The sequence below is a fragment of the Polypterus senegalus genome, chromosome 6 (assembly GCF_016835505.1).
Source record: "Polypterus senegalus isolate Bchr_013 chromosome 6, ASM1683550v1, whole genome shotgun sequence".
Classification (NCBI taxonomy): Eukaryota; Metazoa; Chordata; class Cladistia; order Polypteriformes; family Polypteridae; genus Polypterus; species Polypterus senegalus.
In genome coordinates this window covers 36650467-36674105 of record NC_053159.1, presented here as the reverse complement: position 1 = coordinate 36674105, position 23639 = coordinate 36650467, and the positions used below count along the sequence as shown (strand labels likewise).

The window sequence follows — 23639 nt, the reverse complement described above, 5'->3', positions numbered from 1 at the left end:
TGCAAACACTCCAGCTAAGGTGTTCGGGCAGACACCACGTAAGGACGGGCTTTTCACTGCTGCTTTACATTCCAAATATCCATTTATGGGAAGGTGGGAAAGTTTTTGATTTTTTAAAGGAAATTAGTACACTGTTTGTTGTTACTTGCTTTAAAGAAGGAAATAGATAGAAGACATTCTCTTTTTTTTAATGCAGATTCCTATTAGTGTAAAGATACGGGGTTTTTCTTTACCCTTAGAATAATACGCGCTCGCATTTACTTTTCTTTTTAAATTATCCATCCATACGTTTACTAACGGCTAATTTTATTGTATCATCTGCTAGCAAATGACACAGCATTGTCAAAACCGCATAGTCCAAATCAGGGCCGCGGAGAACCGAATCCCACCCCGGCATTACTGGACTCAAGGCAGATAACAGTCATGGACAGGACGATGATGAATTGTATGACCCACTGACGCTCACGGGGCGATTTAGAGTCGCCAACTAACCTCACAAGGACATCATCGATAATGCGTGGGGTCCACCGAAGGAAACCCCACACAGACATATAGAAAGCACTTACAACTTTCTGGGATTTCGAGCCCGGGGCGATTCCGTGAAGCAACAACGCTGATCACCCAGGTAGATCCCTGCATTAACATTATATGTGTTTTATAAATAACAGCGTAACATCGGCTCGAGTTTCGCCACCTCTCTTAACGGTAAAGGTTCTAAAACGACACGTTGCTGGATTGTGCCGTATTTCGTAGAGCCATGCTTAACAATGAACAATTTCATTCTGGAAAGGGTCCTATATACACGAAAATTGTTATGATTGCTTTAAAAAGGTTCTTAATATGTGGCAAAACCAGAAATCTTTAATGAGAAGGATGCTACAAAATCAAGAAAACCATCACTTTGACTGGGTTATTGCCTGGCAAGAGTCCCTTTAAAACCATTAACTTATTGTCATTTCGCAAACCTGTTGTCATCTATTCGTAGTTATTTTTGGAACCCGCTGCTGATCGACGTAAATAAAGGGACTTTCTGAAACCTTCGTGTGGATGGTTCTTCTGGAAAACAAAAAAAAAGGTTTCTCTAAGGCATCGCCCTGAAGAGCCTCTTTGGCAGCTTTGTTTTTAAAGGTGTGTTCCTTTCACACGTTCTCCCTCGGATTTTTTTATTTTTCTCTCCCACTTTCGAAGTTGTGTCGGTGGGCTTTGGCTTTTGGGGGAGTGTGCGGTGTGCGCTCGAAGGGATCCGCGCCATCCGAGTACAGCCTGTCATCTGAATAGCGCACACCTGAGCGTCTTAAACGGGAAACATCTTTAAATGAATTTCACTGTAATGTGTGCCTTCACGTATTGTATGTAAATGACGGTGTAATAATTCTTGTTATTGCTATATAGCTGGAAACCTGTGCAGCCTCGCTGAGCCTGTATTCAATGAGGGGGACATACGAAAATGAATTATTAACGTTGTTGACGTTCAAATTCTATTTACATTCCTTTGCTTTCATTTCTTGCAGATACCAGTCAAACAATGGAAGCCCTTTGTAAACGTTTAAAGCTACTGCTTTTGACCGTCATTGCAAGAGGTAAGTAATTTTGAGGAAACAGTTTATTTTTATTAAGGTAAGTATAGTTTATTGCGCTCGCAACACCCCAAAAAGGGGGGCGGTGGGGTTTGGTAAAGGTGCAAAGAAGGATACGAAGCGAATACGATGTTATTTAAATTTCTTCAGCCTCCGACCATCTCACGCAGCTAAGGGGCACTCTGCAGCTGTGGCTTTCCTACTCGCATATTTAGCGCATTATCGTCGTAAATGAAGCGGAAAGAGGTCTGAACTACTAAGTCTCACGGTGAAGAGGCGGCTGCTTCGCTCACATTAATACATTGTGCATTAATGACGGGCTGTCATTAACACGATGATAAGTCTCTCTGCTCTTTGTAGTCCATAATGTGGCTCCGGTTAGTATGTAGGAATCCAACCGCCAAGTCGACTTCACTGGAGAATGTTTCGTTGTGTCACTCCTGATGTAGGGCATAGTCGTCGCCAAGGCGCCATCTAGTGGCCTGGTTGCACTACCGCAGCACCACACGGAGATTCCTATCTTAATTTTGTTTAGAAAAATTAGTCCGGACCAGACAAAGATAGATTTATGTTGTGCATGTGAAGCTGCGCATGTACTGTCTGCAATATGCACAGCTCAATCCGTTGTCCAGAAACAGTCCTGGGCGGCACGACATTTTTTCAACAATACACACTAACGAACACTCGGACTCAAAGCCAGTCAGTCAGACATCGTCCAACCCGTTATAGCCTAACATAGGGTCACGGGGGTCTGCAGGAGCCAATCCCAGCCAGCACAGGGCGCAAGGCAGGAACAAATCACAGGCAGGGTGCCAGCCCGCCGCAGGACACACACACACACCAAGCACACACTAGGGGCAATCTAGGATCGCCAATGTACCTAACCTGCATGTCTTTGGACTGTGGGAGGAAACCGGAGCGGCCGGAGGAAAATGTTTTATATTATTTTTGCATCTGTGGCGTAGCAATGGATTATGAAGATTGTGCAAATCACGAGGGCCTACGAGTTTAGGGGAGCACACTTAGGGCCGTACAGATTAAAAACAAATCAAAAAATTAAACCACTTGCACAGTTCATTGCGTTAATAATTCACAGTTTCAGTGGCATGTTTGCACCATCACTAAGCAAGCCCAATCCATGATGAGATTACATATTCGGCAGGCCTACAATTTACACGAATTTAGGTAGTTCTGAGGCTCAGGGCCTAATCGGTGGCGCAAAGCGTCCTAGTCCGCCTTATTGAGAAGTGCACTTCTTCAAATTTGTCAACCTTTGGTGTGCCATATAGCGGACGTGAACGGAAGAAGTTTTGAAGGACGTCACATGAATAATGTAAATATACATTATTATTGTAAATAATTGTTACTTTTGAACCTTGATTTGATTTGAAAACTTTTCGAAGTTCGAATTCGTAAATGGTAAATCATAACAATTCTGTTGTTAAGTTATGCTCCCCGTTAGTCGTCAGACGGCGAATATTTTAACAATTTGACGCTTTTTATTAAACTCTCGCCATATCGGCCAGTAGCAGCGAATCCGGCAAACATGAAGAGTGGTGCTGCTAAACGTAACAGGAATTGGAAGAACGCTAAGCTTACCAAAATTTCTACCTTTGTCAAAATTGAGCAAGGGTCAGCGGTAGTAACTAAGAATGCCGATGCTGGTGAATCGCCACAATGGCCGCAAGCAGGTTAAGAAGACAGTGCAGGGAGTGAAATGGTTGTAACTACCGAATCTGGAAGTATAGCCATACAACGGCTTCAGATCAGGCGCTGTCTGCTGAAACCGTTCAAGCCAGAGAAGCTACTGAAGATAAACAAGCAATATATTGTATATGACAAAGCAATTTCCTACCGACAAGGCAAATTTCTTGGAACCATTGACACTTCACTTTATGATGTCCATTTTCTCCGAACTTCTGTAAAACAGGTCGATTGTGTAGTGGTATTCTGTCAGCCGGTGTTGTCGTTTTAATTTGATACAAATTGAAATTGCTTCATTTTAGGGTACAGAGCAGTTTATACTTTCTAGCATACCTTACATTTTAATCATCTTCCATCACAAAGTTGCCTTGGAAAAGTAAGCGGGTCCACATCTTACATACTGTATTTTATGTACTACTACTACTACCCGCACCTCCCACTTTCCATTCCCACAATGTATTTTATTTTTGCAAACTTACAGCTGTTGTAATAAAGTGATTTCAAACGTCATTACAAAATTCCATGTACAGAGCCGGTTGGTTTGTCACTAGCGTGTGGTCTGATAGTGTCGCGGACGCCACCGCCCAGCCGGACTCTCGGATCTAGTTGTGAATAAATTACTAACAGTTGTGCTAGACAGGAGAGGCCCACCTCAAGGCGCTGCACAGGGGTCTTCATTAAGCCAACTACGCCACTGTTTCGCATACTAGTGATGTTCGGTCTTCACGTTTTACGACCTGCACAGTCCAACAATAACACGAACAACAATAATAATCCTTAAACTGTGGCAAAGAAGAGACAGACAAGGCGAAATACAACTGAACGATCAACACGGCAACAGGACTGTAGCTCTTGAGTAAATTGCTAAAAGCTAATTTAATCCAAACTATATCATCTCCCAAATGGACATATATTAAAACTTATGTTAAAACTTAGTAAATATTGTTCTTTGTTATTCACTATCATTTGTGAGATTCGCTCTGGGCACGCTAAAGCGGTTTTTTGGATGGGTGGATTGCATTATTTGCATACACGATCTTACAGTAAATAGGAATTATATGTAAAGATTCCTATTTAAAGATAATCATTGTATTCTCAGTTTCACTGAATGTTGTCATTATGCTAAGTTTTCAATTTGTTTTGTTAATGGCAGGTATACCGTATGTTATGTTATGGTAGTGTCTTAGTTAAAAAAAAATGATATATGGAATGTCACTGTCATCAAAAGGCACATGTTTATTGGTGGTTTAAACAGATATTTATATTACCAAATCCATTGCTTTATCAATAATTTCAGTGTTTCTTTTTTTAATTTTCTTTAGAGAAATGTTAAAAACCAATAAATAAAGAGTACTAGCACAGCCCAAATCCTTCTTATTTTTTGAAATGGCCCTCCTCAAGACAGTATTTTTCTGAGACAGTCTGGTAAACAGATGTTGCTATAACTCTGCATCCTCAAATTGTGAGTTTTGGCTCCTAAATACTTTGCTGTCCCCAGTCCCGTCTCCTGGTCTTAATGTGCAGATCTGGCAGTGAAGATTCCTCTCAAATCAAAGGGAGTGGCGGGGGCGGCATTTACAACTTCTGCTAGAGCAGCAAAAATCCTAGAACCGGCTCTGTCCTGATGAATCGGCCAACAGTACACGATGACAAAATACGCTTTTGACTAGAAAGGTTCTCCTTGTTTGGCTTCTGCCACATTCCTGAGGAATGGTCTGATGCTAAAGGATAGAGTTTCACTAGTATTTTAAGTTTTACTCACCTTCAAACAGAAGTCGTTTTGATATTTTATTCTTTTATTGTACCTATTAAACCAACCAGCTTTACCTGACTATATCCATCCATCCATCCATCATCCAACCCGCTATATCCTAACTACAGGGTCACAGGGGTCTGCTGGAGCCAATCCCAGCCATCACAGGGCGCAAGGCAGGAAACAATCCCAGGCAGGGCGTCAGCCCACCGCAGTTATGCGACTATATATGGGAGTTTATTCCTTGAATGTGGGATACTGAAAAGAAATAAGTGGGTTAGGCACAGCTATTCATATCACCGCAATCATACAGTTAAAGAGTTACCAACATTAAAGTCTTTGAGATCCGTCCAGATGTGAGGAGAACTTAAAGCCTCCATCCTCAGACCCTGGGTTTTAGTTCCACCAGGCCCCAGTGGGACATCGGGCAGCAAGAGGTGACCACCAAACTCTGTCAATGGCCAGTTGAGTTGCTTTCTCAAGTGATGCCACAAGCTTGGAGGTCTTTTTGTAATGTTGCTCTCTAAATCTTTCTGCGACATCCCCTCTGCCGCTGTCCTTCAGTGGGCTTAAAGCCTCCATATAGACAGTTAATTCATTTTATGCTTACCTCGTGTTCTCCATTGAAGAAAGAATCATGATTTTTACATAATTACAAATCCAACCAGAAAGTAACAGTCATATATAGTGCCTTCAGAAAGTATTCAGACCCCTTCACTTTTTTCACATTTTATTATGTTGCAGCCTTGTGCTAAAGGTGTTTAAATTCATTTCTTCCCTCATCAAACCACATTCAAATCCTCAGAATGGCAAAGTGAAAATAGAACGTATTTTGGCAAATGTATTAAAAATCACTTTGACACAAGTGTTAAGACTCTTTACTATAACACTTGAAATCTGACTCAGGTTTGAACTCCATCTGTGGTCAATTCAATTGATCTCACTTGACAAGGAAAGGCACACACCTGTCTATAGAAGGTCCCACAGTTGACAGTGTGCATCATAGCAAAAGCCAAGACATGAAGTCGAAGGAATTACCTGCAGAACTTGGAGACAGGAATGTGTCGAGGCACACATCTGGGGAAGGCTACAAAAAAATTCCTGCAGGTTCCCAAGAGCACAGTAGCCACCATAATTCCAAAATGGAAGACATTTGGAACAATCATGATTCTTCCTAGAGCTGGCTACTTGGCCTCACTGAACAACTGTAGGAAAAGGGTCACTCTTGCCGAGCTCCGGCAAAACAGTGTAAAGATGGGTGAAACTTCCAGAAGGACAACAACCACTGCATCACTGCACTAGTCTGGGCTTTATGGCAGAGTGGCCAGATGATGCATGAAGTCCTGCTTGGAGTTTTTAAAAAGGACCCTTATGGACTCTCAGCTATGAGAAACAAGATTCTGTGGTCTGATGAAAGCAGGACTGAACTGTCTGAAGAAAACTAGGCACCATTCAGTAACTGCGCAATGCCATTCGAATGGTGAGGCATGATGGTGGCGGCATCATGCTGTGGGGTTCTTTTTCAATTGTAGGAACTGAAAGACTAGTCAGGGTTTTGGAAAAGCTGATGGAGTACAGTACAGTGCACAGATATCGCTAGTGAAAACCTGCCCCAGAATACTTCTGACTGGGCCAAAGGTTCACTTTCTAACAGTGAAAGCACAAAGCAAAGACCACACAGGAATGGCTTAGGGTCAGCTCTGGGAATGTTCTTCAGTGGCCAAGCCAGAGCCCTGACTCAGACTCAATCAAACACCTCTGGAAAGAATTGAAAATAGCTGACCACTGAAGGTCTCCATCCAACCTGGCAGAGCTTGAGAGGATCTTCATTGATGAATGAAAGAAAATCTCCAAATTTTATTGTATGAAGCTTGCTGTATCGTGCCCAAGAACAAACCTGGATGTAATTGCCGCCAAATGGGCTTCAATGAAGTATCGAATAAAGGGTCTGAACACCTGTGTCAATGTGATAGTTCAGATTTTATTTTTAATAAATGTGCAAAAATGTCTAAAATCTTGTTTATACTTTTTCATTCTTGAGTATTGAGTGTTGCTTAATGAGAGAAAAATGAATTTGAATGATTTTGGCACAAGACAGAAACATATAACATATAAAAAGTGAAAGGGTCTGAATACTTCCTGAAGGCACTGCATGACTTGAAATAAAGAAAATGAGAAAGACCCAATAATCTCGGTTACAATTTAACAGAAATCCCCGTGTCTGCGTAGGTTTCCTCCGGGTGCTCCAGTTTCCTCCAACAGTCCAAAGACATGCAGGTTAGGTGCATTGGTGATTCTAAATTGTCCCTAGTGTGTGCTTGGTGTGTGTGTGTGTGCCCTACGGTGGGCTGGCACCCTGCCCGGGGTTCGTTTCCTGCCTTGCGCCCTGTGTTGGCTGGGATTGGCTCCAGCAGACCCCCGTGACCCTGTAGTTAGGATATAGCGGGTTGGATAATGGATGGATGGATGTTAAAGGAAGATTTGGCCAGTTGACATAGTAGGAGATTGGAATGAAAAGGTCAGTCCTGGATAAAACAAGATTAGCGGGATCCATGATCAAATGGTAAATGAATGAAAGATTTAAACCTTTTCATTTTAAGTAAACCAAGGTTTAAAGGTGACTTTAGTTTTGAAAATTATGAAATGAATTATTATAGTTTGGCTCCAGCAGACCCCCGTGACCCTGTAGTTGGGATATAGCGGGTTGGATAATGGATGAATGGATTATTATATTGGATTTCAGCTGTTGCTTTAAAATCAGGCCTTCAAGGAGAACACATATAGGAATACAGATGAAAATATATTAGGGTCAGATTTCACACGAATGTTCTTCTTGATACAGACCACCACAGACATCTGGAATAAACTACTCAGTAGTGTGGCGGTGAGTGTGTGAAGCCGGTGCGCAGCAAAGCGCATGCGTGGTCGGTGTCTAAAACACATTCACACTTGTTGCGGTCCCTTTGATCGGCGTGCTGACTGTCCCTAGTCAGTAGGTGACACTTTTTTGGTAAATGTCGTGTACTTAATGCTTTCACAGCACAGAAAGTGACAATCTGCTGATGGAAGAAGAGTCGTGCCTGTTATTACTAGCTTCAAGTGGGAAAAAAGGAAAACATGGAGAGTCTAAAACTGGCGAAGGAGCAGCAAATATAATTTTCTTGTGAGTGGGCAACATGCATGATTAACAGATGGGGGCCTGAGCTGCCTCGAAGGCTTGCATATTGTAATCTTTTTAGTTAGCCAATAAAAGGCGTCATTTTGTTTAACTTTTCATTACATCCATAATGGCTAAGACAGTGCAACACCCTAGTGTTACAGATGCGCTTCTGACATTTTTCCATATCTGTCTTGCGGTTTGATGACCTCTTGCATCATAATAAGTCCTTCATTCATCATTCTGTCACCCACGTAACCAGCATCTCCTCAAAATTCCCCACTGTGGATGATACACACTGTGGTGGGCTGGCACCTTTCCCGGGGTTTGTTTCCTGCCTTGCGCTCTGTGTTGGCTGGGATTGGCTCCAGCAGAACCCCCATGACCCTGTAGTTAGGACATAGCGGGTTGGATAATGGATGGATGGATGGATGGATGATACACATTGATTTGTCCAAATCGTCACAGAATTATAAAAGCTTTTATGCACCATATCCGCTAAACCCTCATGATCTGCGGATGCATCAAATATAAACCAGACCTCAGACTTTAGGGTCCTTAAAAACCAAACGCTCTTTTGGAGCAATTCAGTGGGTCGGACTATGGAGTTTTGTTAATCGGAATCGCATGGCCTCATCAAAATTGCTTAAATGTTCTACAATATTTTTATCCATCCATCCATCCATGAAACGTCTCCCATTATCTAGGTTAAAGCTTGCATACAGCTAGTGCTTATTCAGTATAGCATAACCAACATACACCTCATCCATTTCAGGGCTGGCAGAGAAGGGATGCTTGTGGGGTGGAACCTGGCAGCACTACACAAAAAGCAGGAAACATCCCATTGACAGGGAGCCAGTCTATCACAGGGCCCACCCACACTCACATGGGCACCAATCAGCGTATCCAGCAGACCTTTAGAGGAATGGGAGGAGAACTGGGGTACCAAAAGGATAAAATGTATAAGCAGGGGGAGAACATGCAAACTCCACATGGTCAATTAGGATTTATTTGAATTTCTATTGAAATTCAAATTATGTAAGTGCACTTGTAAAAAAAATCTGTTCTCTTGTCATCTTGGAAAAAAAACTACCACAACTAGAAAAGCAATATTTTATTACCAGATGAGCGTAAATATTCACAAAATACAGTAACCGTCTGGATAGCAGCTTCATAGAAGTTGGATATTATTATGAACCTAATTCCCCTTTAACAAGGCAGGTGCCTAAAGAGATGTCTGTGGTGTCTCCTGCTGCTGTGGGTGAACTGGTCCCTCTGAGATTAAAGAGCTGTCACCTGCTTTTGCAACTATCCACACCTTGCAATATGGCCATCAGAGAAAGAACTTGCATAGAAGAGGGACTTTCAAATAATGCATAAAATCAAAGGTTCTCGCTCAGTAAGATGTTTCTTTTTTTTTTTGGCCAGTTACTGGCCAGCATGCACCACTCTTAAAAATTAAGGTGCCAGAGTGGTTTTTCAAAGCAGTGCCATAGGACAGTGTTTCCAAGATTTTTTTGTTGGGTGGCACACTTTTTATAATCAAAATCATCCCAAGGCACACCACTATCTTACTAACCACGATCACATTATATCTCATACATGTGCTCAACTGTTCGAAGGTATAGGACCACCGGAGAAGCTGGTAAAAAAGCAGCTCCAAGATCAGCGTTCGCAGACACAGCACTTAGTGAGCATTTTGGTGGCATCTCCAAGCTGCTTTACCCTTTTGCCCACACCTCTCTGTCTCAGAGGTAACTCGTATGCCCACCATCCACCAGCACTGTGAAGCTCGCTGGCGACAACACACCCTGGGCAGATGGACTCTAGCAGCCTGGAGATGCGTCTGAAGTGCTCGAAATGCTGTGTCTGCAATGTAGCGATCACAGAGCTGCTTTTTTGCCAGCTTGTCCAGGTAGTCCTGTCCTCCTCAGAAAGGTCTTGACCACTCAAGGAGGTTTTCTCTCTCAGGTTCAGACCAAGGTGTGCTACACTATTATTTCCACAGCACACCTTTCCACACCACAAAGTGGTTGAAAAACAGTGTCATAGGGAAACCATGTTGAGTTGCCAAAACACCCATCTACGTGAAGGTTCCAGGAAGGACCTCTACATATTTAGATCAGTAACAGGCTCCTACAGGACAGATTTGTGATATTCCAGCGGGTCATGATTGCAAAAGGACTTAAAGGCTTAAGTTTTTTTAATTTCAGTGTCCTGCTAGGTAGCCTATCATGCATTCAAGATTTCAGCTTTTTTCTACATGTTAGGAAGTTTTTTTTTATCAAGTTGCTTCTTTGCACTTGATATGCAAAGAACCCTTCCTAGAATGAAATGGTGAATCGCCAAGCAATGGTTCTACGAGGAACCACACAATCCAAAGAAGAACCATAACATGCCAATAAAGACGTGTGGACTCAAAAAATCTCAGAGAGTTAAAAAATGGCAGGACAGGCTCAACCAGCTGACTCACACAAATTCAGGCCCTCATATGGATGTCCATTTCTCCGAGGCTGAGATTTAATTTTACCAGTTAAGACTTTGAGCTCCTGACCAGTGCCATACTTGCCTGTCACGTCAGATTTAGAAAAGGTAAACTGAGCTCATTTCAGAGTCACTTTGAGATGGGTTGCTGTGATGATTGTCCTGTTTAGTAAGAAGGTGAAGTAGCAGGGAGGGGTATAGGGAAGCATCATCTCACAGCACCTGAGCAGGTTCCATTCTGGGACGTTGAACCACATGCACAAACATGCTTCTTTTAACTCTTTTGTCTCCTCAGGTCTGCTGGGAGCAGCACAAAGTATACCCAGCACTGGTAAGCATGAACCCTTTGCTTTATTGCGCTAACACTTGGCTGCATGGGTTTCAATTTAAGCAACAGCTGCCGTGGTGGCAGCTGTCATGTGGGGGACACAAACTGCAAAACAATATAAATCAGTTCTGGCTCCCTCCAGCACTGGTACACTTCTTATGAGAAGTATGAAAAACCATTTTCAGGTGCCAGGCTTGGGAAATTCAACCTACAGCAAGTATTGGAATGTGCACCACAGTGTGATTTATAACCACAAAGAAAAGTTTTTAAAGCATGAAGTGCATGTACTGCATCTGGCTCAGTATACAAACCTTGCCATTTCATTTTAAATTCTGACGAGTTTGACCAGCCGCTAGTGCTCAGCAGCCCACAGGATAGCAAACCATGGACATGACTTAAACCCAGCCGTGCTGAGTACATCCATTGCAGCCTTCATCTGTGCTCTGGCTTGCATTTGAAGGTCTAACTGGGACCTTATTGTGGTTCATTCTTTCAAAGAGAGAGGTTCAATCTCAGTTTTAGCTGTCCCATCAGAGAATATGGAGTAGTTTGTTGAACAGAATTCTTGTCTCTTTTGTGCCTAACAACACTCTGACCCTCTTCTTGCTGCACTGGTTTCTATGGGCCTATTCAGGGTTGAGTAACTAGAGGAGATGGTACTCTGAATCCTTTTTGACCTTCTTGAGTGAAATTAAACTTCGCGCCCCCATAAGGTGTGTCTTGGGGGTAACCAGATTAACACACCTCCCTGAATAGATATCTCAGTCTCCTCCCTTGGTGGACTTCCAGGGGTCCCTCTAGTTGTTTCAGAAACATTGTAGTTGCCAGCTGTGACAGGAAATTCAAAGTGTTACAGTGTGCAGTGCAGACAGAACAGCGAGTTGTGGTCCAACAGTAAGTTGGGCACCAGCTATCTTTGGAACATTCTGGTGCTTTCCATATTGGAGTGACTGACTTTAACATAATATATGACAGATCAGCTAATGGTAAGAAAGATTCCCCCTATTCAGTAATCTGTGGATTTAATGAATACTAATTTTCCTACAGAATACGCTTTAACATTTTTCATCAGTAATGGGCACAATTTAAGAACCAAAAACTGATGTGTAGTCAGTCCATCACAGAACACACTCAGTTAGACCACAGCATTTAAGAGTCCGCAGTTAAGCTAAAACACATGTCTTTGGGTTGTAAGAGGAAAACAAGAGTAACTCGTGAACACCTATGTGACAAGGCCTAAAATCAAACCTGGACCAATGAAACTGTGAGCGAACAGTGCTATCCTTTCCATCCCCTTGAAAGATTCCAGTAGAATTACAGTAATTCAGGGTAGGAGAAATGGATAACGGAAAGGCTGATATAAGAAAAAACAGAGAGTGGAGTCCATTTGTGTCACCTACTGTTTCACATGCTACGGCCCGATCCTTTTGGTGTGGCAGATCATTCATGACAATGAAGAATAGAGAGAAGCAGTTCCAAATCTAATGAGCTGCTCAACATAGCATTGACACCAGCACTATGGCCACTAAAATAAACATAATTAAGGGAAAGATTGAGCAACACGTGGCAAGAACATGGGGTTTACTGAACAGTCAGAAGAGGGAGGTCATGCTTTACCAACAAGCTGGAATTCCATGAGGAAGCAACAAAAGGATATGATCAAAGTGGAGCATATGATATTATTTATCTGGACTTTCAGAAAACATTTAATAAGGTGCCACATGAGAGGTTGGGCTTCAAACTAAAAGAAGTGGGAGTTCAGGGGGTTGTGTGTAGATGTGTGCAAAATTGGCCCAGACACAGGAAGCAGAGGGTGATCATGGTGAGGAACCTCATCAGAACTGGCCGATGTTAAGAGTTGTGCTCCACAGGGGTCAGTGCTAGGGCCGCTGCTATTTTTAATATATATAAATGATTCAGATAGGAATATAAGTAACAAGCTGGTTAAGTTTGTAGTTGATATCAAGCTAAGTTGATTGGCAGATAATTTAGGATTCCGCAGAATCACTACAAAGGGACTTGGACAGATTACAGGCTTTTGCAGATTTGTCACAGGTGAAATTTAATGTAACTAAATGTAAAGTATTACACATAGGAAGAAAAATGTTAGGTTTGAATACACAATGGGTGGTCAGAAAATCAAAAATGCACTTTATGGGAAGGATTTAGGAGTCATAGTGGACTCAACACTGTCCACTTCAGTGTTCAGAAGCCATTAAGAAGGCTAACAGAATGTTATGTTATATAGCGCCCTGATGTGTAGAGTACAAGTCCAAAGAGGTTCTGCTCAAGCTTTATAATGCACTGGTGAGGCCTTATCTGGAGTACTGGGTACAGTTTTGGACTCCAGACTATAAAAATGACATAGCAGCACTAGAAATGGTCCAGAGAAGAGCAACTAGGCTGATTCCAGGATAGCAAGGGGATGAGTTATAAGGAAAGATTAAAAGAGCTGAGCCTTTTCAGTTTAATCAAAAGAATATAAGGAGAAGACATGAATGAACTGTTTAAAATGAAGGGAATAAGTCCAGCGGATCAAGACTTTTACTTTAAAATGAGTACATTAAGACTATGAGGACACAGTTAGAAACATGTTACTGGTAAATATCACACAGACATTAGGAAGTTTTTCTTCCCACAGAGAACCATCGACACTTGGAATAAATTACCAAGTAATGTGGTAAACAGTAAGACTTAAAGACTTTTCAAACTCGACTTGAAGTTCTTTCAGAAGAATTCAGTGGTGAGCTTTTTTGGGCTGAATGGCCTGTTCTCATCTAGATTGTTCTAGTGTTCTAATACAGAGAGAGTGCATGAGCGCACATGTCAAGGAATATTAAATGTAATTTGTGTGATTAATATTCTAGTGGCTAGCTGATCCAATTGTCCAATTCAGTAGTCTATTTAAAGATCGATTGCTGTACTATTAAGGAAAAGGAGTGCCCAGTTTGTGTTTAAGTGCATTCTGCCCTGTTTCTTGACGTTAAACCCAAACACATTATGAATAAACTCCACTGCTGGATTCACCTTGTCTTTGCTTTGGAAGATTTTATGTAATGTCAGTTTATGTAATGGCTTGTGGTTTTGCAGAACTTAATGTGAGTCTTTTCCTATTCAAGACCAGGACTCCACATGTGATTTTAGTCATGATTAAGCACAATTTTTTTCCTAATTATGACTGACATTAAAACTTTTAAAATGCAGTTCATATAGCAACCTAACTCTAAACTGCATTTTCCCAGTTCTACCTCCTTAATACTTCTTACCACATCAATTGTGATGCGGGCTGCTAATTTCAAGTAACAATCCAGGCAAAAGGAGTAACGTTCTGATATCAATCCAGACACACCTGAACTGCTTGTCTCTGAAAACGTACCCCACATCTGAAATCCATGTTTTCTTTTTTTTAGTCTGGTTCATTTAGGAAATTTGTAAAACTCCATAAACTCTGTAATATTTGTTCAGTTCTGTATTGTCCATCCAGTTTATCTCTCACCTTAGTCTGAATAATGTTGCATTTTCGCATTTATATTCAACTATTCACTTGTTAAAGCTTAGTGAGAGCCAATGACCCTCTGCCTGTACCTCACTTCTGTCTTCTGCTTTCATAACTTTCTTATTCTCCTAATTCATGTTGAAGCGCTGTAATTGTTTCTTTCTTGGAAAAAATGTTGGAAAGGTAATTATTTGATTCCTTATCTATTATCCTCTCAGTTATTTGAAGTCAATCTTACTTTACAAAGGTTTTAGATATTTTTATTTTTAGGTAATATTACTACAGCATTTTGCTCCAGTTCCGTTTACATATTGTTTAGCTATACGTCTGCTTCTTCTTTGTACAAGAACTCAGCATTACACCTCAATATCTGAGGAACTCTACTTTCTTTCATTTTTATCTGCAATGAAGTAGAAAAGGCTTAAGGTGTCATTTTTGTTTCTCATTTCAGGAGCATTTGATTCAAGGATTATTGGAGGCTATGAGGTTATCCCAAATTCCATCAAGTACCAGGCCTCAATTCAGTTTCTTTCTTCTCACTACTGCGGGGGTACACTGGTCCATCCACAGTGGGTCCTGTCTGCTGCCCACTGTATGAGACCGTATGTGGAGATGAATTTTCTACTTTTGTTTAAATAAGTTTGTGTCAGATTTGGTTAAGTATTCTGTTTAAAAGACACCATTCTAGCTGAAAGGTCAATGCAAGCGAGTGACTACAACCAGTATCAATATATATTCGATAGACTAGTCTAGACCTTTTTACACAAGTGCCCATATTTATCAAGTGTCTCAGGGTAGGAAAATAGTCTTAACCAGCTCAAAAACCTCAGAGTGATGACAATTTGGTCCTACTCTTAGGGGCAGGAGTAAAAGCGTTTTATCAATTTTAATAATTTAGGAAACTGCACTTAACTTCTTCAGAATTTAGGAGAGTTTGTGGGATGTCCTAACATGCTAGGAGATTCCAGAAGATGACATTCAGGCAGAGATCAACACACACATCCCAGAAAAGGCTGAATGTTTTGAAAAGGATGGACAGCAGTGAACGTATAAAAAGATATTATTCTGAGAAAGATAGAATAATATTCATAACAAATCTTGAATCTATGTACCTGGAGACATCATGCACTGTCAACCGAAATAAAAAATGTTGGCAAAATTACACTGCAGCCTTTCAATTGCAATGATTTGGGTATGTAACAACCAAACCACTTCACGAATTTTGATCACCTTTACAATGCAAGATGTATACACAGATTCATACATTTCCCACAACTCCATGTGAGGCAATATTAAAGCAAGCTAAATTGATGGAAATTGGCAAACACGAAAAGATCAATGCAAGAGATATCATAGTATCATTGCACACAGGTGAGTATTGATGCAAACTGCACTGTAGTAGCCAGCATATAACCCAGAAGATTAGTGGGGCTGGATGGGTGACTGACAGTGAAATATCACACAGGTAAGCTGACCTTTGCATTCCATGAACCTCGAGAACATTCTCTTTGCACTGTACATGCTCATGAAGGTTCAAGATGGCAGGCTGAGACTCCCGGGGCATTAGATAAATAGAGCCTCGTAGAAGATTAGGGTGAATCACTGAGAGAGAGGCATGGCACACAACTCTGGAAGATAATCCTGGAAAAGTGAGCATAACTGCAGAAATAGCACAAGAATAGCTGTGGTTAGTTACAGTTAAACTGTTACTTCATGAGGTGTTTTCTGGGGCCATAACAGCAGGAAGGTAATTCATCTGAAAGTATGACTGTGAAGCACCCATCCATTGTCTAAACCCACTTTATCCTTAGCAGGGTCATGGGGAAGCTGTAGCATATCCCGGTAAGCCTCAGGCACAAGGCAGGAACAAACCCCTGGGTCATTCATTGTTAAATAACCATGTCTGTTATCAGGCTTTACTCTCATTAATTGTTTGTATGTCTAGGGCTTTCCATTTTGGTGCTCATTATACAGTAGTATTAATCTTGATGGTGTAGGAAATTGACAATAGTTATGTGCAGCTTAATGGAATATCTTACATTATTATGTTATCCTATTTATTCTTCACTTCCTACTTTGATTATTATTATTATTATCTTTCTGGTGTGGTGTTAGTATCAGAAAACTATAAAATATCATCATGAGTTACAATTTGCAGCTCAGGATGTCGTAAAGTCGTCACGACATTCATTCTCAAACATGAACTCCTGCTCCTGTTGTGGGAGTACGAGTAGGACGCTTCATAAATGGTTCTCATGTCCTACTCTGGTGCAGGACATATTCTTATCCTAGTGAGATTCTGAGATGCTTGATTAATATGGGCCCAGATGTCTTTAGTTTCAATTAACATGATTCATTTTAATCTTTTCAGAAGCCTTGTAAACTCCTGTTATATTTGTTTTGGCTCTATATCACCCATCCAGTATATTTCTGACTTTAATTTCCATTATGTTGTATTTTCAAATTTGTACTAAAGTACAAACCTGCCAGTTTAATTCCCACCTACTCGTGTACCGAGTGACCTACAATAAGTCACTAATTTGTCTGTGCTCCATATATATAAATAATACTGATTGTGAAAATCACTTTGGATAATGGACTAATGATGATCATCATCATTGTTATCATCAAAGTGTAGTGGGCAGCAGTGCTGCCTCACAGATTCAGTGTCCTGGGTTCAAATCCCACACCAAGTTCTTGTCTGTTGACTTTGCACATTCTCTTCACATTTGTGTGGGTTTTTCTCCAAGGACTCCAGTTTTCCTCCCACATTTCCATATGCATGTAAGTTACATTAATTGTCAATTCCAAACTGGGCCCTGTGATGGACTGGCATTCTGCCCAGAGCTGTTTTCTTGCCCCCTGCAACCCTGAATTGAATCAAATGGGTCCAGGAATGTTATTTATATATAGTAGTCCACACAAAACGGTATAAATATACATTCTCATATACTGTACATCCACACATTCAAATGTATAGACACACAATGTCTTACATTAAAGCTATAATGCTGAATATAGAGTATGTCAATATGTATAATGTATATATACATATATAATCATATGTAAAATTCTGAATATACAGTATGACAGCCTTATTGAGGAAGATCACTCCCTTCTGCTGTAGCACAAATAGTTTCAGTTACTTTCTAATTCATATTAAACATTAAAGTGTCAGAAAGACAAACATCAGAAGTCAAAAGATTTCATTTAACAGATTCTTGTGGTGGCCGCAGCCTCTGTACAGTATAGGAATACATTTCAATCATGCTTAGAAATATATTTTGTGAACATGGCACTAGCCTGGGAGTACCTTTCTGAACAGGGCATCAAAAACTCATTTCACACCCCCAGGGCTCATCATTTCCATATGTGGTCATAAGGGTGCCAATCTCCAAGGGGTATTCTTATCGATTTCTTATGCAGATCTAAAAGAGGGACTCTTTGGATGTCTCTTTTATTGGTACTTGCATCTGAGTCTACCTAGGGGTCCAATGTACCCTTAAGCCAGCTCTGCCTTCACTTAAGAAACTGTTTAGTGGTTCTTCATTCTCTTTATACTTTCTACTTTTTCACTTTGCTCAGGTTAAGTCACACATCACCTTGCAATGTCTCCTCTGCAAATACACACAATCGCAATGATCGCACTGCCATTCCTCCATTGCACACCTGCTGACTTGTGGCTTATCAATCATTAGGGCTTCCGACTCCAGCCTCCTAGTTTGCTTTGCCACACACAATACTTTGTGGCTCCTCTATACACATCTTGTCATCCACTTGGAGATCCATCTCGCAAAAATTACCTCTTGCTGTAAACACCAGATCTCATGACTTTCATGGTGCTCCTGTTTAAATAGCCCATGCTGTAGGATGCCCAGTCCCCTAGACAGTGCCCCTATGAAGCTGTGCATCAGACAGGATGCTTCTGGGTAGTCTGTTCTCAATTAGATGGCTGGCTGCACTTTTCTTGTATATGAAACACAAGTTAAAGGGGGGCTTTGAGAAAACTAATGGTCATCATGGACTTTCTGTAACATATTTTCAGTATAGATGAAAGGTTCAATGGCCAGACTTTGGCACCCCTTGTGTAGACTAGCATAAACGTTTTTCAAGCCACTTTCTGGACTGAAAATGTGCCTTTGGAGAAAATGAAGGAAACTGGAGTTCTCAGGGCAAAAAAACAAGCCAAGGAGGCCCAAGACCTGTCATGTGGTAGTAGTACCTGCTGCAGCAACATGCTATACAATGCAACACAGTTTATTTTTGTATAGCCCAAAATCACACAGGAAGTGCCGCAATGGGCTTTGACAGCCCCCCAGCCTTGACTCTCTGAGAAGACAAGGAAAAACTCCCAATAAAAACCTTGTAGGGAAAAATGGAAGAAACCTTGGGAAAGGCAGTTCAAAGAGACCCCTTTCCAGGGAGGTTGGGCGTGCAGTGGGTGTCGAGAATAGGGGGTCAATACAATACAATATACACAACAGAACAATTCCTTAATACAACATAATAATAAAAATTTTAGAAGTACGGTTTAACAGTAGATGATATGACATAATTAGGTTTGGATATTTTTAGAGTCCTGGAGACCTCATCCATCTAGCTGCATCTCCATTTGGCCATGCCACGGCTGAAACGTTGCTCTGATGAAAGGACCCCTCTTTCCCATGATTCCTGTGATCCTCCATCAGGGATGACTTTACCATAGGCAGGCAAACAACTTGGCAGGTGGGCCGTGGCACCAATGGCCACATTTGGGTACCGAGAAAAGAAACAGAATAGGTGAGGGTTAGTATTCAAATATAATTATCATGTTACTTATGTTTTAGTGCTAATGACTAACAACAGAGATGCAGTCTGTACAGTTAATCAGCAGCTCTAGTCAGGATATGCTAAACTGAAGTAGTGAGTCTTCAGCCGGGATTTAAAGGCTGAGACTGAAGGGGCATCTCTTATAGAAGCAGGAAGACCATTCCACAGTTTAGGGGCCCTGTAACTAAAGCTCGACCTCCCACTGTTATTTTATTAATCCTTGGAATCCTAAGCAGACCGGCATCTTGAGATCTTAATGTGCGCTCAGGTTTGTAAGTCATGATAAGTTCAGACAAGTAAGCCGGACCTTGGCCATTTAATGCTTTATATGTTAAAAGGAGGATTTTGAAATCTGCCCTGAACTTAACTGGGAGCCAGTGTAAAGATTTAAGAACTGGGGTTATGTGTTCATATTTTCTTGTTCTTGTAATAATTCTTGCAGCGGCATTTTGGATTAACTGGAGGCTGTATAAAGAACAGTTTGAACAGCCAGTGAACACTGCATTGCAGTAGTCAATCCTACTAGAGATAAATGCATGAATTAATTTCTCACAATCCTGTTTATTTAGAAAGCGCCTTAATTTCCTAATATTTTTAAGATGGAAAAAACATGTTTTGGACGACTTTGTAATATGCGCTTTAAATGACATGCTAGAATCAAAGATAACTCCTAGATTGCGGGCTGATTCAGTAAAATTAATTGGGATTCCAACTGAGTTAAATGACGACAAAATATTGCTGTGATCAGCGTCATTCCCTCCAACAATTAACATCTCTGTTTTATCTGTATTTAAAGACAAGTAGTTCTCATTCATCCATTCCTTTAATTCACTAACACAACTAATTAAAGAAAACATCGGAGAAACTTCATTTGATTTAAATGAAAGGTATAACTGGGTGTCATCTGCATACGAGTGAAAATTAACATTATGTTTCCTAATGAGAGATCCCAGTGGAAGCATGTAAAGTGAAAACAGTAAAGGTCCCAGTACTGAGCCCTGCGGGACACCATATTGAACTTCTGTGTATAATGATGGAGTACTGTCTGCACATTTCTGTACATACTGGAATCGATTTGATAAATAAGAACTGAACCAAGCGAGCACGGGGCCTGTAAGCCCAACATCGTTTTCTAGCCTGTGCAGTAAAATAGAATGGTCAATGGTGTCAAATGCTGCACTTAAGTCCAATAACATAATTACAGTGGAATTTCCTTCATCAGAGGATATCAGAATGTCATTTACAACCCGTGTTAGTGCCATTTCTGTACTATGACCAGTGCGAAAGCCAGACTGGAATTTCTCAAATAAATTGTAATGCGTAAGGTGTGACTGAAGCTGACTGGCGACTACTTTCTCTAGTATTTTAGAGAGAAATGGTAAATTTGAAATAGGCCTATAGTTATTTAGTATGTGTGGGTCTAGGTCTGACTTTTTAAGTAAAGGTTTAATGACTGACACTTTTAGTGCATCAGGTACGGTGCCATGCAGTAATGAACTATTGCTACAAGATATATGTCAAGATGAGCAGCAAATAGTAACCTAACTTATAGATACTGCATATTAATAATCCAACTGGACATAAGTTTGCTTAAGGAAACTAAAAAAATAAATAGATAGATCTGGAAGGGGGTCTATTTCAGCAGCAGCAGGCATGAGCCACTCACCAGCCCTGGGCTGGCTATTATTGTATCAAAGAGCCCTCCACTCAAATACAAATCTATAACCTGCACTTAACCACAAATGTACCAAAATCAAAGTACCAGGAGAAAAACTATACACACAGAGGAAATATGCAAAGTGCTCACAGGTCATAACAGGGGAACTGAATCCAAGATGCTGCATCCATAAGGCAGCAGTGCACTGCTAACCACTTCACCACCTTGCTGCCTCACTGACAGGTGATGTTCATAAGCTTACAAATGCATTAAAAAACACTGTTACTCTTACAGATTTATGCTGTACTTACATTTGTGTGCACTCTGTTTTTAGAGCTTTTCTGATTAAGGTGATTTTAGGAGAACATTCCTTGAAACTGAATGAGGGATTTGAACAAGCATTCAATGTCACCAAAGTTATAGTTCATCCCTACTACAACCCTTCAACCTTCAACCATGACATCATGCTGTTAAAAGTAAGTATTCTGGCTTCACTTCCTCCATATTTAAGGTGTGTTGAGACATCGAGGTAGTCTTAGTGTTATAGGCTGCCATCTGCTGGCCATAATTGTTGTATTACACCTTTTTGGTGTCGCTCCTGTCCTGGTGGTCTGCAGCTGTTGCATGTTTTTGCTTTAACCAATTTTTAGGGAGATTAGTTTTAGTTAACTTGTTTGTTATAATTCAAAGCCCTTAATTGCCTATTTAGCTTTAAAAAGCTGCATTAAGGTTTTAATTGTTGCCTGTTTCCTTAACCATCCATCAGTTAACAATGAGGTACTGTATACAGTAAATGACAAAGGAACCATCAACTCTCCATCTGACGTGATTCTATGTAAACCCCCTCCCATGGTTTCTTTGTCCCACTTCCAGCTGACAGAAGGTGGAAGTATTTGTCAGCTATTACTGTATATAATAACAGTGATCATTTTTTTTTTTTAATTTTTGAGCTTTATAGACACCCCAAAGGTAGAATATCTCACAAAATAATTTTTCCCACAAAAACAGAAAATCCAGGGCCAAAAGGGTTAAAATAATAATTTCTTTCACAACCACAGAATGAAGGTGAGACACACACACAATGCTGCAATATTGATATGACACAACATGCTGTAGAGTATCTGAGGTGTCATCTCCATCGTAGATAATCTGAGATTTTTAAGATGGCAGAGACAATGAAGACACACAATAATCAAGAAACACCAGATGTGCTGTTTATCTTCTCAGAACCTTTTGTTCAGGGTGTCTTAAAGTGAGGTCCACTAGTTAAACAATGGCGCTGAATCATTGTAAGTATAATATGGCAGCTGTTAAGGTAATTTCATTTGTAGCACAGGCAGGAAACGCAAGGAGCCAACTGAGAGACTTGGACTCCTGGGCTACACCACTGGATGTGCTTTAATATGCTCTGTTAGGGAAGGTGACCAACCCTGCTGGACTGGACGCTATGGCCCAATCCATTATAATCAGGAATGAGCAATTAAATAGCGTTATGTGGTCATACTGTACGTAAAGTAAAATACTGTGGATTGTTTGGTGTATGGCAGGCAGAAACCTTGTACATGTGACTATCTATCTATCTATCTATCTATCTATCTATCTATCTATCTATCTATCTATCGTGCCTTTCATTTCTATCTATCAGTTATGTAGTGCCTTTCATTTCTATCAATCTATCTATCTATTTATTTTCCCCAGCTTGACCGCCCAGTTCGAATTAATTCCTACGTGCAACCAGCAAGGCTGCCGGATTACTATAGCACTCCGTCCTTGGGCACATCCTGTACAGTCAGCGGCTGGGGAGTCACACAAGTCTACAGCTACACTTTGTCCAAAGAACTTCGTGCTGTCCAGGTGCCAATAATATCATCGTCTGCCTGTAACATTTATTATTCTGGAAGAATCACAGAAAATATGATTTGTGCTTCAACGAACACTGGTGGCAAAGACTCGTGCCAGGTAAGAGCTTTTCCATAACATTACTGTGTTTTGGTAGATGTCAGAAGGATATGATTGATATAATTTGAATTCAGTGATAATCCCACTTATCATGTCTGGAAAACTGAGCAAAATAATGCAGAGACCATGTAAATTCATAATTCAAAGCAGTTATGAGAGTGCAGTAAATGCATTTCTGCTACAGCACTGTTGTTAATATGGAGAAGGTACAAGTTCCGCATGGGTCCTCCTAGGGTTCCGCAGATATCCTAAAGATGTGCACATTTAGGGAACTGGTGAATCTAATTAGCCTTGGCATAAGTGTATGTGTGTGTGAGTGTGTTTTTGTGGGAACCCAGTGATGGACTAGCACACTTCTCCATGATCATTTCTGTCTTATGTCCCATATTGCTAGAACAGACTCCAGCCAGTAAATGTAAAAGTGCATTAAGAGGGTTTGATGAACAGACTCACCCCACGATTAGGAAAGCTTCCTGTCTTGCATTGTGTATGGCCAGTATAGACTTCCACGACCCTTTAATGGTTGTCTTAAGGTGTCCTGAATAATGGACTATCTGTTGGGCAGACAATAGTTTGTGAGACACAAGGACTGTGTGAGCACCGCAAGGAATAGTCCTGTTGAATTTCTCTTCACACTGTACACTCTTGACTATAAAAATAACACCAGGTCATGTCAATTGCAGAAATTCTCAGGTGATTCTGCACTTATGGGGTG

At 40.9% G+C, this 23639-nt stretch overlaps 1 protein-coding gene across 4 annotated transcripts in view; it reads left to right on the top strand.

Annotated features, from left to right (window-relative positions):
- The window catches only part of LOC120530970 (trypsin-3), a 24693-nt gene continuing 1054 nt past the window's right edge, over positions 1–23639 (top strand). The window contains exons 1-6 of one of the 4 annotated variants that reach the window (XM_039755833.1): positions 1–93; positions 1512–1580; positions 10971–11006; positions 14951–15101; positions 21300–21441; positions 22664–22924. In XM_039755833.1, coding sequence (XP_039611767.1) covers positions 1526–1580; positions 10971–11006; positions 14951–15101; positions 21300–21441; positions 22664–22924 — 645 coding nt within the window. In that variant the 5' untranslated portion in view covers positions 1–93; positions 1512–1525. Of the gene's footprint in view, positions 94–1039; positions 1129–1223; positions 1350–1511; positions 1581–10970; positions 11007–14950; positions 15102–21299; positions 21442–22663; positions 22925–23639 lie in introns of those variants that run through there. The other 3 variants (XM_039755834.1, XM_039755835.1, XM_039755831.1) reach the window with 3 other exon arrangements.